Source organism: Amphiprion ocellaris, chromosome 5 (assembly GCF_022539595.1).
Source record: "Amphiprion ocellaris isolate individual 3 ecotype Okinawa chromosome 5, ASM2253959v1, whole genome shotgun sequence".
Taxonomy (NCBI): Eukaryota; Metazoa; Chordata; class Actinopteri; family Pomacentridae; genus Amphiprion; species Amphiprion ocellaris.
Window position 1 is genome coordinate 31,173,127 of NC_072770.1, and position 14,779 is coordinate 31,187,905.

Below are 14,779 nucleotides of genomic sequence, written 5' to 3' on the forward strand. Positions count from 1 at the left end.
GGTATTTATGTGCACTTGTGCACCACGACAACACAGCGAGAAGAAAGAAGCTATACTTAAATGATGAAACCTCTAGGAATGTTTTAAGATAAAACAAAAACTTTTAGATACCTTGGATAGTTGCTGCAGGGAAAGAGGGTTGTGGAGGCTTTATCATAAACCTGAGTAATTGACACTAACAAATGAAGAAAGTCCCCCTGCTCCCTCTATATCAACCACTTACTGAGGCTAAACATACACATCATTCCAATGCACCATCTTGAAAAGAAAGTTTCTTCTTTTTTTTTTGTCTGCATTTATTCTCATTGTTTAACTCCACAAAAGAGGTGTCAACATTATATGAGATTGATGCATATTTTAGTCTTGCAGCCAAATATTTTAATATTTAGTGCATGTGTGTGACCATCACCAGCCCTCCCCGAAAGCTAAGCAGATATTCTTTATTAGAATTCCCTATTATGAGCCAGGGAGGGCAGTGCTACACCTCAGTGAAAGTTTCTTCTAAAGCCTCTGAAACTCTGACCTCAGCATGTAATACATGTACATCGAGGGCTCTTTTGACACTGGCAAGACACTCGCTTGAACCAGACCTCAAGGACAGTTCTTAAATAGAAAGGATGGAGGACACTCGTGTACAAAGTCTGTAGGGTCAAAAAATTTGCTCTAATCCATTGCATAACGTGTGACACTCAGTCCTATGTTTACAGAATGAAGAAAACAGCAAGCAAAATAAACCTGCATGAAGCTGTTGATTCCTACTCAGGCCAGCGGTAGCTGCATTACTTCTATGTTGGAGGTTTTTTAAGCCATTTTATCTTTGTTTAGATTATGTGGACTAATCTAATTGCTGCAACTTCAAGGTGAAAATGCTTAGCCATAAAATTGACTCCTTATTTCTTTAGCAATATGTTTCCCAGCATATAAAAAAAAAATACAGCATATGACCAAGTTAACAAGGTAAAATAAATAAATAAATAAATACTGGAGGGAGCCTTTGGAGTTTGGTTTGCTCTGGCCGTTGGCTATGCTGTACATATTTTATCCTTCTATGAACCGGTGCACGACCTCAGATCCAGCAGGGTCCTTTTGGCTGTTCCAACATTTAGAATTAAAAGAAGGGGTAACTGGACTTTTTCCACCAGGACTTCTGTGATTTGGAGCAATCTGCCTGAGGACCTCAGGCAATAGCACAATCAATATCATCTCAACATCTGAGAGAATGTCCTTGTAGATGTGTTTTTATTTGATGGTGTCAGTGTTGGCTCAACGTGGCAAGGTGTTCTTTGACTTTACTGCTGCTTTTTTCTTCTTCTGTGGAGTTATTCACATTTCTGCTTGGGTTTCCTCCCTCAGTCCAAGGCCATGCAGGTCAGTAGAAGGATTTATCACCTGCTTATTGGTTTGTCTGTGTTTATGCGTGTGTTAGCACAGTGACAAACCAGGGAGCTGCCCACAGAGCAGCCTACCTCACTCCCAGTGCATGCTGGGAAAGGCTCCCACCGCTCTGCAACCTTAACAGGATAAGTCATTTGGAAAAAGGTTGCATGTTGCGATTTGATGCTTTTATACTGCTTTATTATAAATCCTATCTCGCCTTACTTTGTGATTTTATGCTTTATCTCACAAGGCAATTTCATTTCATCTGAGTTTTGAATGTACTATACAAATAAAAGGTATCGTTGTTTTTGATTTAATTTTGTGTAAAATAGATCAAATAATCTTTGCAAGCCCAGGTAATGTGCCGTCACAAAAACAACAAGAACAAAAAAAATCACGTTCATTATCCGAGCTTTGAATGAAATGCTTGTCTGGGCATGGAAGAAGTGTCATTTTGTAAATAAAACACACTCCATGCAATTCTCTGAGTGCAGTTTTTGTAAAGAGTCAATGGCCATCTCACTATAATAGTCATCTCACTTTATTGCTTCAGCTTGTCACAGTGCTGCATTTGTGTTGCCGTTTAAGTCAGGTTTGCTTATGCAGTGGGTTTCAGCTAAATGGATTTGTTGTTACTCTGCTGAAGGTGAAAGCTTTGTTTTCAGTGTGTCTGAAAACTAAATAACTAATGCTATTCAGCTATTAGGCTATATAAGATTGATATTTTCTGCAGCTCACATTCATATCCCCCCCCCATGTTTAATCAATTGTCATTACCCAGCCAAGTACAGAGAGAAGAGAAGAGGATTTTTAATGTGCACGCAGCTATTCCCCTGGAGAACTGTCAATCACCAAACGTCTATCTGCATAACTAATGATGGCCTCGTGGTGCCCTTGGAGTTGGGGGGAAATGTTCTGATTTATGACAACAGATTCATATGTTCGCATGTGCAGGTCATCACTAAAGAGTGACATTTTCTGACAGTGATGGAATGTGAATGAAAAGCTCATTTGCAGGGAAAGTACTGATGTATAAAAGTGACCAAGGGTGCTTTCTCGCACGGAATATGTACTTACTCTTTAACCTCAGCTTTCACAGCAATAGTCACATGACCTGTGGCTAAGCAGACAATACTATTCTGTACAGAGTTTCTTTAGAGGCACATAATTGTGTATGACTGTGGCTGTGGCACTCGTGCTGACCTACATTTGTGCATATCCATCCAGAACATGAGATCTGCTTGTCAGTTTGAAAATCCTGTTAGACTAAGAGCTATGATTAATAATGGATGACCAAACCACTCCTTGGCAAAGCTACACAAATAAATACATATGCTGATGTAGGGTAGTTTCAAATGCTACAGTAGATGATGTTGCATATTGATATAAACTGGATATGATGGATAGAACTCAAATTGTGGAATCAAATTGAGTTGTTTTTTCTTTGACCTCATTACACTCCACATTTTTCTACTCTATCTACATGTCCTTTGTTAATTATACAGTTTTCAGATAGTGATTCAAATAAATAACGGAAATACTGCAGATTTGTAACCATACTAACCACGCAGCACCATTAAGTCAAGCTGTGCCGCTAATTGTGGCATCACTCCTGTGCTTTTTAAAAAAAAAAAAAAAAAACACAAAACAAAGTGTGACAGCTGCAGTACTTTGGATTTCTTTTCAAGTTGCTTCCACTTCAGCTCCGCAACAGAAGAGAAAATCTGGATAAAGCTTCTTTTTGTCTAGCAGTGATGGATAATTTATGTTTGAAACACAATTCAGTGGCAAACTATCAGTCGCTACAGTAGACCTATTACTTTCAAAATGCAGTTATGAAAGCAGTTGAATGTGAATCCCAGCCACTGTCTGACTGGCCGTTTTAGCAGCAGATCATAAAGATGAAAGCAACTTCATGTGCCTCAGAATCCTCTGGTGACTACGACAATTACAGTAGTTTGGCAGAAGACAGCCGGGAGGGAGACACGCTGAGAGGAGAGTCTTTGTTTGGCGGTGGCCTGTCATATGGTCTGTTTGTTCCTGTCCACGTCTGTTCTCTGAATCTACCCCTGGTGTAAACAAAAGCTTGCTCCACAATTATTCATAATTCAGGAGACATCTTCAGCTAACAAGTGGCAAACAATAATTAGTAACACGGACGCTGTATTTGCTCTATCTCTGTGATCTCATTTACACAGCAATTCATCAAAAAATTTAGTTTATTTCACACAGCGAGATGTAGGTTTTTACCAAAAAATTTAAATATTTATTTGTCTTCAACTTCATCATCTTCATTTTTTTTTTTTTTTGAAATTTTCCATACATTTGCAAGTTAAGGTCAACACTGAATAGGTTGTGGATATCAGGTGGATGTGACCAGTCCATTCATCACATGTTACCCCATTATCCACTCCCTATTGATTAGACACAACCATTCTGTTGTTACTAGTTCTCCCTTCCTCCCTCCCCAAAAAGAAATCAAATATCAAAAGGAAAATCAAACAGGATATAAAATGAATTGAACATATTGTACACACATCTGGAATGAAGATTGGCTCCCTGTGGGACACAGCTGGCCCCCAGCCAATTCCATGAAACAGTCATTTTTGTTTAGTCTTAAATCACTGTTGCGGTTTGTGCCTTATTGCCTTATAAATGGCTGTGGAGAAGATAAGAAAAGAAACTGTTAACACACAATTGTCATCGGTTTGTGACCTCCAAGAGCCCCCCTTTTTTTAGAAATCACTAAAATACAGCAAAAAGTGTGTCAGTCTCAGCCGTTCTGACTGAACTGGAAGCTCTTTTCTTCTGCAGTTCTTTCATTCCAATTGTTCCCCCCTGCCTTTCTATCTGCCTTTGCTTCCCATATATCTGTCTTAAGTTGGTTATTTTACAAAAGTGGTCATAGAAAATAAATAAAAATATTTTCCAGAAGGTACTTTTTAGATGATTCTTGTGTCACCTCTGCACCGGTATTGTGTGTCCTCTGTCGCTGAAGTCCGTCTTTCTTTCTTCCGTGTCGTTCCTCATCCCTTTTGCAATGTTCCGCTCCCCTGACTTCTCCTTTAGCACGTCAGCAGCAGAGTTCTTCACTGCAGTTACCGAAGCAGTTGTGGTGTAAATAAATAAATAAATACATAAAAACAAATAAATAGATAAATATTTCCTTCTTAAATAAATACGTTTGTCAGACACTTTGCCTTGGCATGGTTTAAGCCTACCTATATCACGCTGATGCTCTCAAATCAGTCTCATAGCCTAAAATAAAGTTCTCATCTGGGAGAGAAACACATTTTCCCTCAGCACGTCTAAATGGCAGTTTTGGATACTTTCCCCCCCATTCTCTCCCGTTTTTACTAATATCATCACTAGAGCTTTCAGGCTGAAGTCTGAAAACTCACAGAAAACAAACAAGTGTATTAAAACAAAACACAGCATTTTCTCAAAGGAGTTCAAAAGTCTGAGGCCGGGAATTTTCATAAAGAGATAAAGAGGTGATACTCTGTCTTTACTGAGTACACAGTGCTGGCTCTGATCTCAGAAGGGTGCCAGAGGGCGAGAAGAGGAGACAGAGAAAGAAGAAGGAGGAGGAAGGAGGTGGAGTTTAAATGTCTCTCTACAGAGGAGAAGCTGTGCTAGGACCCTTCCTCCTCAGGGTTTCCTGGAGCATAGTAGCCTGCCAGTTGCCTGAAGCGTGGTCCCCAGTCGCTGAGGTAGGAGAAATCCTGCTCCGAGGTGGTGGACAGCGTGTGGATGGAGCTGAGTGAAAGTGCGGGTGAACTGGTGCCTTCAAAGGCATATGTCTGGAAGGAGTCATATGGCGGCACCGACAGGTCAGCGTCGGCCTGCTCCACCTTCTTTCGGATGTAGCCTTTGAAAAGGGAGAAGTCTGTTGCTGCCGCCGCCGCCGCCGCCGCTCCCTCTGCACCGCCACCCACCCGGCCAGCTTGTATCCACTGTGGCAGGGAGCGGATGTCTGGGCCAGAGTCACAGCTCTTGGCCTCTGGGAAGTCATAGAGGTTTCTCAAAGCGCTCATGTCATACGCCTGAGTGTCCTGCTCCCCTCCGCCCTCGTCGTTGTACTTGATGACGTTATCCCTCATGTCCTCCTCGTCCTCTGCCATCCTCTGGCCCTTCCTGTGGCGTTTCAGGGTTAGGATCAGCAAGACAAGAACTGATAGAGAAGGGAACAGAGCAAGACAGAGAGAAAAAGGTCGCAGCTGTGATTTCACAGTAATATTCAAACATATACAGTACAGGTTAACTGAACAGGTTTATACAGAAAATCTACTGGCACGGGTTGCATCCTCATGTTTTAGCACAACATGATATACAGGTTGAATATGAATTTGTCAGATTAACCTGAATTGTAAAAGGATTTTCGAAACTGTCATTTCAGCAAGTGTTTTGAAGGCTGTGACTTTCACATTCAAGGCACAGTAGACAAGAATTAGGAGTTGTCAGGCTTAGTTTAAAGAGCTTGTGTGCCAAAACTGAATTCTTCTCCATTTTGTTAAGAGAAATGACACACCAAACCTGGATCCAAGGCATTTATCAGCAAATAAAACAAATGTACCAAAGAAGATAATTATTCTAAATGTATGTGTCAACCGTGTACCATACGTGATGGATTTGCAAGTACTTTGATGATAAAGTTCCAAACTACACCCACTGTAACTTTGATTTCGCCTCTCAGGGCAAAGGCACAACAGGGGAAGACAATATATTATCAAGTTTTACATTTCAAATGCATGAGCATTGATTTTTCACAATCCTGATTGCCTTGCCCAGAAATATGATTCAAAAGGCCTAATGGAAGCCAATCTGTATATCAATACTCATCCAAGTCGAGTGAAAGTAAGACTTTGTGATTCTTCAACTTAAAACTCGAGGCAACCACCGAGAAAGAGATAGAACTGCTTTGGGAAAATTTAGACTGGATTAAAAAGGAGAAAATAATTGAGATGGATCATGTTATAGACTAATGAGACGAGAGGAAAACAAAGGCCGTATCCACAGATAAATCAATGGGGCTTTAATTTCAGCTTAGTTATTTTAATTACTGCCTACATTTGTGATTAGACGAATCTCACTTAGCTCAGACACCCACTCCCTGACTTCATCACCCCTCCTCAGGGCTCCACTGTTCCCCTTGACACTTCCACTAGATTTTCAATATCTTCAAATGTCATTTTCAGTGATCATAAAAACATATTACAACCAGTTATTAATGAATTATGTACACTGGGACAGTGAGAAAGAAGGCCCACAATTCCATTTTTAGTCGATGGCTAAACAACAATCTAGCCATTTTTTGATTACCTAATTAATAAGAATGTGTGGAGAGATTCATGTATAGTACATTGTAAACAGTACATGTTAACCAAATGAGAGTGATTTTATTGAGAATGATTTTATCATAATGTTGCAGTCACTAAGACTGTGTAGACATTAATTTACTATATATAAATATAAAAAGAGTAAATGCCATCACAACAACAACAAGAAAAGCACTCCGCCGAGGCTGGCCAACTGTATCATTTCCCAGGGCTGAAATCTTGGAAAAATTTGTGGCAGACATCACAGTACTATAGAATGTGGCTATTTAATATAGATGTACCCACAAACAAAATGACCTTGCACTGAGCACAGGCGTGTGTTATGCATGTGTACGCTATGTACGGATACCGAATCGCGTGATCTAAATATGTTGTGGGTGGCGGGAATTGATCGGTCTCGGAAACACCCACACAATTTAATCAATTGTTCCTTGTATCATTTCCGACGGATAAGTCTCGATAAGTCCGCAACGGTGGATTTGTAGTAGGATTGCAATCATGTGATTGTCAGCACTTCACTTGCTGTCATAGCTACAGTGACGCCGTGCCACTATGTTGCAATGATACAGAAATCTTTAACAAATCCGTGGATCCAGACTATAAGCTGCATCACTGCCAAAATCTATTCACTTGGTCCTTGCGTCATTTCTGACCTTCCCTGAAAATTTCATCCAAATCAGTTAGTCCATTTTTGAGTAATGTTGTTAACAGACAGACAGACAGAGAGACAGACGGACAAACATACAAACGTACGGCAATTGTGACAGAACTCTGCCACATTCCTTGGCAGAGCAATAACAATAAAAAAAACATCTACTTGTGCAACTAGAGTTTAACAGCATTACAGGGTGCCTGATGATTATCAAACCAGTGTCTGTCTAGCTGGATGAACCATTTTTACACTCATCATCCCATGCCTTCATGTTGTGGTTATTAAAAATAACAATAATAATAATAATAATAATTCTTGTTTTCAGTGATTTTCCAATACTTGGTATTGATCAGAGGCTTGGCTCCCTTCAGTTATTTACAAGCACCGCTTACAAAGAGATGTGCTGACTTCAAAAGTGATGGTCACTTACAAATTACAGTAAAATTTCCAACTTCTATACAAATGGATCCATATAAGGCTTGTACAGTAAGTCAGGCATTGTCAAAAAATAAATGAAAATTAGGGCAAAAACAAATTATCGTATGCTGTAAATTGCAGGCTGCTTCTTGCAAATACAGTGAAATGAGACACAGTTTATTTGTTTACTTTCCTGTAAAGAAGATGTACATTCCTGCTCTCTGATTTAACAATATCATCAGAACTTGTTAAAAGTTAGACGACATGTACTTTTTGAAACAGTTACTAATGGCCTTAAAATAATCCTCATAAATTCTGAAAAATACTGATCACTGGTGGTAAGACTTCTAGTTGTTCAAGTTGACAGTTTTGGTATTTAGTTATTGAACTTTGATTTGGTAGGGGGGATTTATTATTATTATTATTTTTTTTTTTACCATGGCCCTATACTGACTGTATTAACACAACCAGAATCCTTTTTTCTTCCTTTTAGCAGGCACAATGAGCAACTACTCTAAAGAGATGCCAGTGAAAGGACATTTAGATAGATCATTAACCAGTAGACACCATGCATCTTGTGGAACAGATAGCCTCCTGCCTAAAACAAATGCCTACAAGCCCGGGGTGATAAAAAGACTGTCAATTATAATGGGTCCTGTGCTGTCTGGGATCGCACAGATTGTTTGATGCTCCAAACCTACCAAGACACCCATCCATACCCAGTGAAAATGAGATACGGCTACATTGTTTCACAGTCGAACTAGATCGATGTCAGGAGTTTTATGCTGCGTACAAGAAATTCACACACGTTAAAGCACATATATTAGCATGCATTAAAAAAAAGCCTATGGACAAATGCACTCTTTCATAGTGACCTTGGAAGTCAGGTTTCGTTTCATCCTCCAACTCATTTCTTTCTCCAAAGCAAAGGGCAAAACAAAAACACATCAGAATTATATGCCGATGGTATCTGTATAAATTACTTGTTGCTGCTCCTGGTAATTGTCTTCATTTGGCTTAAATGGCTTAAAAACAACTTCTTGAATCCTTTGCCTAAAGAGCCGTGCCAGATTGAAAAGCCTTGCTGGTCTTGAATGGGGATGTAGTATCTCTGACTGATAATATACAGTTGTTCTCCTCTTGTATTGTTTGCTGGGCTCCATTGGGGATGCGTTGTCTGCCGCCTTTGTGTTTATTCTTCTCCTCCTTGAATGGGGCAAATTAATTGCCATGGGGTTGAAGAAAAAGTCATAGTTTGTGGTAAACTGTGGCACACACTGCCATGCATACTTAAGAAGCACCAAGACAATTACTCTGAATTCACACTAATCAGAAGAGTAATAGGAAGCAGAAAACGTGATGTTATGAACTCCCTCATACGTGCGTATTAGCCACTTCTTTAGAAAATCCTGCTTAAGACTGGCATTATGTGGTATTGTAAAGCAAAGATAATCACATAATGTATGTCTGACTTCTTAATGTCACTACCTTTTAGGTACGCAGATCCTTGAAATGTAACTTGTTGAACTAGAATATTATCAAGCCTTAGGAAATGTTAATACAACACCGTGTACACAATTTACCGTTGCAGGAAGCATATGTATCTGTGTATAACTGACTCCTATACATACAAAGCCAGTCCCCACGCGTACAGATGTTGCAATAAGCGTTCCTGACAAGACGGTTAATTTACCCTTGGGCGGCACTGGATGCCCTCACGCGGGAGTTCATCACAAGCAGATGGGAGGTAATTGGAATGGATGCATGCAGATGCTGCGACACACTGGAATGGATTCATCACATCAGGCCTATAAATGAACTGATGGAGGGACTGTTTGTTTGTAAAGTAATTAGGCAGAAATTTGTTTTCATTTTTCTCATCATCCAGCAATTGATGTAATAGGTGGTCCAGCCTCTGGAGAGAGAGAGGGAGCTGGATGGCTGGTTAGGTGGTCACTGTGTGTGTGAGGAGAAAATAATAAGAGAATGGACTGCAAGTTAAAAGGTGTGGAGTGATTTCTCTGAGCGTGGCGATGCGTGCACGAGCAATTTGAGCGTGTGCATATGTGACACAGTAAGTAAAAGAGGGAATGAGGAAAGAGCTGGGCACCGTGCGGTCGAGACGATAAGATTGCTGTCACAGGCCTCACTTTCGTGTTGTTATTCACACCACATGATAGATGTGAAAACACTGCTCATCCCCATGAACCCAAGTCCCGCTGCTTTGAGATTTCATTGTCCACATGTTGGCTATAGCAGAAGGTAGGTGCTCCAGCTGTGCCTGTCCCTCACAGTGCTTTGATTGTGATGTTGAGTCCATTTTGTAACACCCACTCAAACAGGGTGGCACGGACTCAACAAAAACAGGAGACAATGGACACTGGAACCAGCAGGGCATCACTTCTTTATCACAGGAAACATTAAAAAAAAAAAAACTATGCAAAATGTCGATTTTATTCCACTGAGGCTGTCATGGAAAATGTCTACGTACAAGAAATCTCTTTTTTTCTGAACAGCTTTTTTCTAGTTTAAGGGTCAAAAAATTGTTTTCATCTCCAGCTTGCGAGGTGGTGCCATGAAGCCCAGAAAACCAAAACCATCTACTGTAAACACAGATTTGTTTTTTATAGCTGGCAGAGGTTGCCTCAGATTTGTACATAACATTTTTGTTGAGGCTTTTAAAACCACGATGAATAAATGATGCTCTGCTTTTGAAGTTCACTGCAGTAGATGGTTTGGTTAATGGAGACAGAGTTTTAACAACTCTCATTAGAAAAGCTCTTAAAAGAAACAGATAGCAACGTTAGTCACAGTTAAAGCAGCGTAGTGTCACCTCATCCATCATCCCCTGCCTGCGTGACGTAAAACGTGCAGAGGCATGAGCGGGGGAGACAAAACACCGTGACAGCGCCGTCGTTTCTCGCTGTCACTGAGGAGTGGGACGCTAAGATGTACAGTGGAGGGAGAGCGAGAAGCTAACTCATAAAAATTTCAAATATGTCAATATCAAACATCTCTGGTCTCTAAGAGGGTGAATGTGTGCATGCTTGTGTACGTTGGCGCGTGTACATGGGTCTGTATCTGTCTATAAAAATCTAAGAATGTCTGGAAAGCCTCGTCTATTTAAAGCCTGCTGTACCAGAGGGATACAAGTGCTGAGGCAGCTCTTTTGCCTGTTTGCTCTCCCTAACCCCTCCTAACCCACCACCACTTCACTCCCATTCACTCCATCTCCGCCGGTGTTCCACAGATCAAAGTGGCTTGATATCATTCATAAAACCAGGCATCATCTGTGCTCCCGTTTAAACAAAAGCTTTCTGCTCATAAAATGAAGCAACAAAATGTCCAATAAGAACACGAGAGAAACATGAAAAATGTATCTACTTTTAATGTCATTCGTCTTAGCTTTTTTTTCTACCGCTGTATGTGCAATTTTGTTCCTGAAATATGGATAACTTCTAAAAGTGGTCAATCCATTAAAAGACACATGCTTGGTTGCGTGATTTTATGTGCAGAAGAGTTGTGTCTTTCGGTGCAGCCGTCAGACGTAGCTTTTCACTCTTGCATCCTACCATTGAAGGGAATGTTCCCGGTGGTCCTGCTGGAGGAGTTGAACTTAGCTATGACCCCCGAAAACACAACACTAATAAATTATGTTTTAGCCATCCATCACACAGCCATACATTTATCCCTCATACATCCATTCACACATACATACATACATGAGAGCGTACATCTACTTACCTATGAGGATGAGCATGCAGACCAGTAGTGCTATAAGCGCCCCCGGGCTGAGAGCCGCACTCATCACATAGGCTGTGGCATTGCAGGACTGGATTTCTCCCGCTGTGTTGTGAAGGGAAAATGAGCATTACTGTACAGATTTAACAGCAGTGTTGAATCAATTCAGTGGACGGAGACTAAGCACTGTTCTAGCAAGAACTAAAAATCTGTTTTATCAAGCATATATATATATATTTATTTATTTATTTATTAAGCTGAAAAGCTGTATAGTGGGTCATTTGTCTCCAGATTTTTGGCCTTGTGCTTTTTAATTTTCCACAAACCTAAGCTGATAAGAACTGCTTGCTGACCAAAACAACCACATGTAGATGACCTTTCAGCAGTGCAGCAGCAGAAGGTGACAGTAATGATAATGCTAGTAATGGTGCAGCTCCTACAGTAGCTCTCACCCGTGTTGCAGCCACAGACGTGGATGGTCAGAGTGCCTGTGGAGCTCAGGGAGGGAGGCCCGCTGTCAACCACGAGAATCGGCAGGAAGTACACATTCTGCTCATGGCGGTTGAAGCCTGTTCGCTGGGTCCGGATGCCAGCTGTGTTGTCTGGGCGGAGGGTGTGAGTTAGTTTCCGGGGTTGGGGTCAGAGAGACACGGTAAAGCAGAGAATTAAACACGTGCGACTTCATATCTGAAGAACAGAGTCGCTTTGTCTGCTCACTACTGTCTGCTCTTTGTGTTTTTACCAGGCTATAGCAAATTCGAAGAAAGTCCATCCAGTGAGTCATTGTTATTTGTCTGCTTTTTTCTCTCTCTTGTGATTTCAAGACTGAGAGAACAGAAATACTTGAAGGGTTCATCATACAGGCCAAGTTGACATTACTAAAACATCAGGAAAAATCATAGTTCTCAAAAGTTACACTTGATAATTTAAAATGTTTACCAATTGATTGCACTGAAAATAATTTCTTTAAGAAACTGTGGTGTGTTCAAGCGTTCACAAGCAACACTGATAAAGCTTGAAGCACTGTCCTTGCAACACAAAGCCAGTAGAATAAATCATTTCCCACAATGCATAGTTCAAGGACTTCAGACAGAAGGTGTCACGATTGTCAGGCTTAACTTGTTGTTAAATGATTTCACCGGGGAAGCAAACTATTTTTGTGCCATTAACATTTATGCTAGTGCTTTTTTTCCTTTTTCTTTTTTCAAAACGTAGCAGAGAAAATGAGAGTGAAAGGCACTGTCTGAAATTAAACTTCGGCGATGTATATATGAGCTCTCTGCCGGAGACATGGATAAATGTAACAGAGAATACAAGACGAGGCTTTGACAAATAGAGTCAGAGTAGCTCTGTGGGTAGACTTGCATAGCGGATAGAAAATAATCCATCTCCTGGAACATATATCACTGTTATCCATGTCACCCTAGAGATCCTTTGGCACATGTACAACAATTTTCATATTACTGTTTATGTGCGGGAATGTTACACCCTTGAGTTTGTCCTTTTGACTTTTACACAACATTCTCCTCCACGGTTGCACGCTTCAGAAAAAAAAAAAAGATCCTCTCGAGACATATAAAAACATATATACAGTATATACGGTCATCTTATGTGGCTTTGAATCAAAACCAATACACTTAAAAACTTGGCCATATATAAAGTTTGATGGAAACTGCCTCCCACGGTCACCTTTACTGTATCTCAAAGCAGAAAATGATATCATTAGTTTTATGCTTCACTTGGAAATTCAAATGAACACAAAGCAGCATGAGCCTGAAAGCAAGTCCTCTAAACTCTGTGTGTTGCATTGTATTGTGCGTAATGTTCACACAAGTATGGCTCTTCCTAGATGGTGCCTTCCTTTAGCGTAACACACACATCTCACAATGAATAAATAATGTTAACCTAAATGTTCACTTCTGTCTCTCTTCCGCTTTGTATTATATGAGATTTCCGATATGGGACGTCTCCCAGGTAACGTGATGGCAGTTTGTCATGTAGGAGCAAACTTTATTTGGTAAGATAAGGTTCTGCTTTACAGACTGCCAGCAATGACTTCAAAGAGTTTAGCAACGTGGGGGAAAAAAAATGCCTTTTTATCACTGTGTGTCAAGGCTTGGAGACAGAATGCAATGTGAGGCCATGATGAGGAAAAGAAGAAGTGACAGATTGAAAGTGACAGGTTGACAAATGTGTCCATGAAAAGAGACACCAGAGTGGAAAAAGAAGGGTAGGAGGATTAAAAAAAAAAAAAAAAGTCAGGGTGGTGTGTTGTTTGCCTTTCACTGCAACAAATGTGTGTGTTAGTTTGTGCGTGTAGGGGAAGGAGGTGTAACATTAAATTTCAGACTATATATATTGTGATTATTTATCATTCTCCCTAATCACCCACATATACATCATTCCACACTGCCAGCTAACGCCCACAGTAACACAGAGGTAATGGCAGAAAAACGGAAGAAACTGATTGACTGCATGATGTTGTGGTGGAGCATGTGAATTTAAGCATGTGTGCATATTATGGTACAAAGATGAGAAAGAAAGAGCCAGAGGGACGTATCTGTCAGACTCCTTCCTACCTCCTACCCTTCTATGCACATGTGTGCATATAGTGTGTTATCACGCGGTACACAAGGTTTGTGGTATGTGCTTTTTCCTTTCACATGCATGTGAGCAGGACTGCAGCAGGCCTCGCTGCCTTCACATGGTGACATTTCCCTGGCTCGGGCTGCTCCCCTGACATTTTACTGGTGTCAGATCAATCTTGATTTAGCCAGATGTCACATTTACTTAGGTACACGTTTCTAAACGAGGGATCTGCGGGTGTGTTTGCAAAAACACACAAGCATGAAAAAACTCATCTTCCTGACAAAGCAGAGCCATCACCGTGGAACACAGTGATTTTAATATTTCCTTACATTTTGCAGATACATATAAATGTTGGGTTTAATATAATTTTTCACGACACTTGAAAAATAAAGTTGAAGCATTTATGCAACATTCTATTACTGTAGAAAAAAAGCTCGAGCAAATTTCTCAAGACAAGCTGTAAAAAATGTTGTCTGTAAGTGCATGGAATCAGACAGTGTCTGTGCACTAATAATATATACCTGAACAGGTGGTGTTCATCCGAAAGTAACAATAAACAAACGTCTGCAAGATTGAGGCAAATGCCTAATCACAGAGAAAACACACTATATTGCTTTCGCTTTGAAAACGTGAAAAGTAATTTTCAAAACATCCTGGAAGGGAA

General features: G+C 40.4%; 1 protein-coding gene across 1 annotated transcript in view; it reads right to left on the bottom strand.

Moving 5' to 3' along the window:
- Positions 1–3,616: 3,616 nt before the first annotated feature.
- LOC111574166 (cadherin-22) overlaps positions 3,617–14,779 on the bottom strand; it is a 179,693-nt gene continuing 168,530 nt past the window's right edge. Inside the window, exons 13-15 of the mRNA XM_055010933.1 lie at positions 11,979–12,128; positions 11,530–11,631; positions 3,617–5,551 (exon numbers count right to left, since the gene is read on the bottom strand). Of these exons, the coding sequence (XP_054866908.1) occupies positions 5,013–5,551; positions 11,530–11,631; positions 11,979–12,128 (791 nt within the window). The 3' untranslated portion in view covers positions 3,617–5,012. The remainder of the gene's footprint in view (positions 5,552–11,529; positions 11,632–11,978; positions 12,129–14,779) is intronic.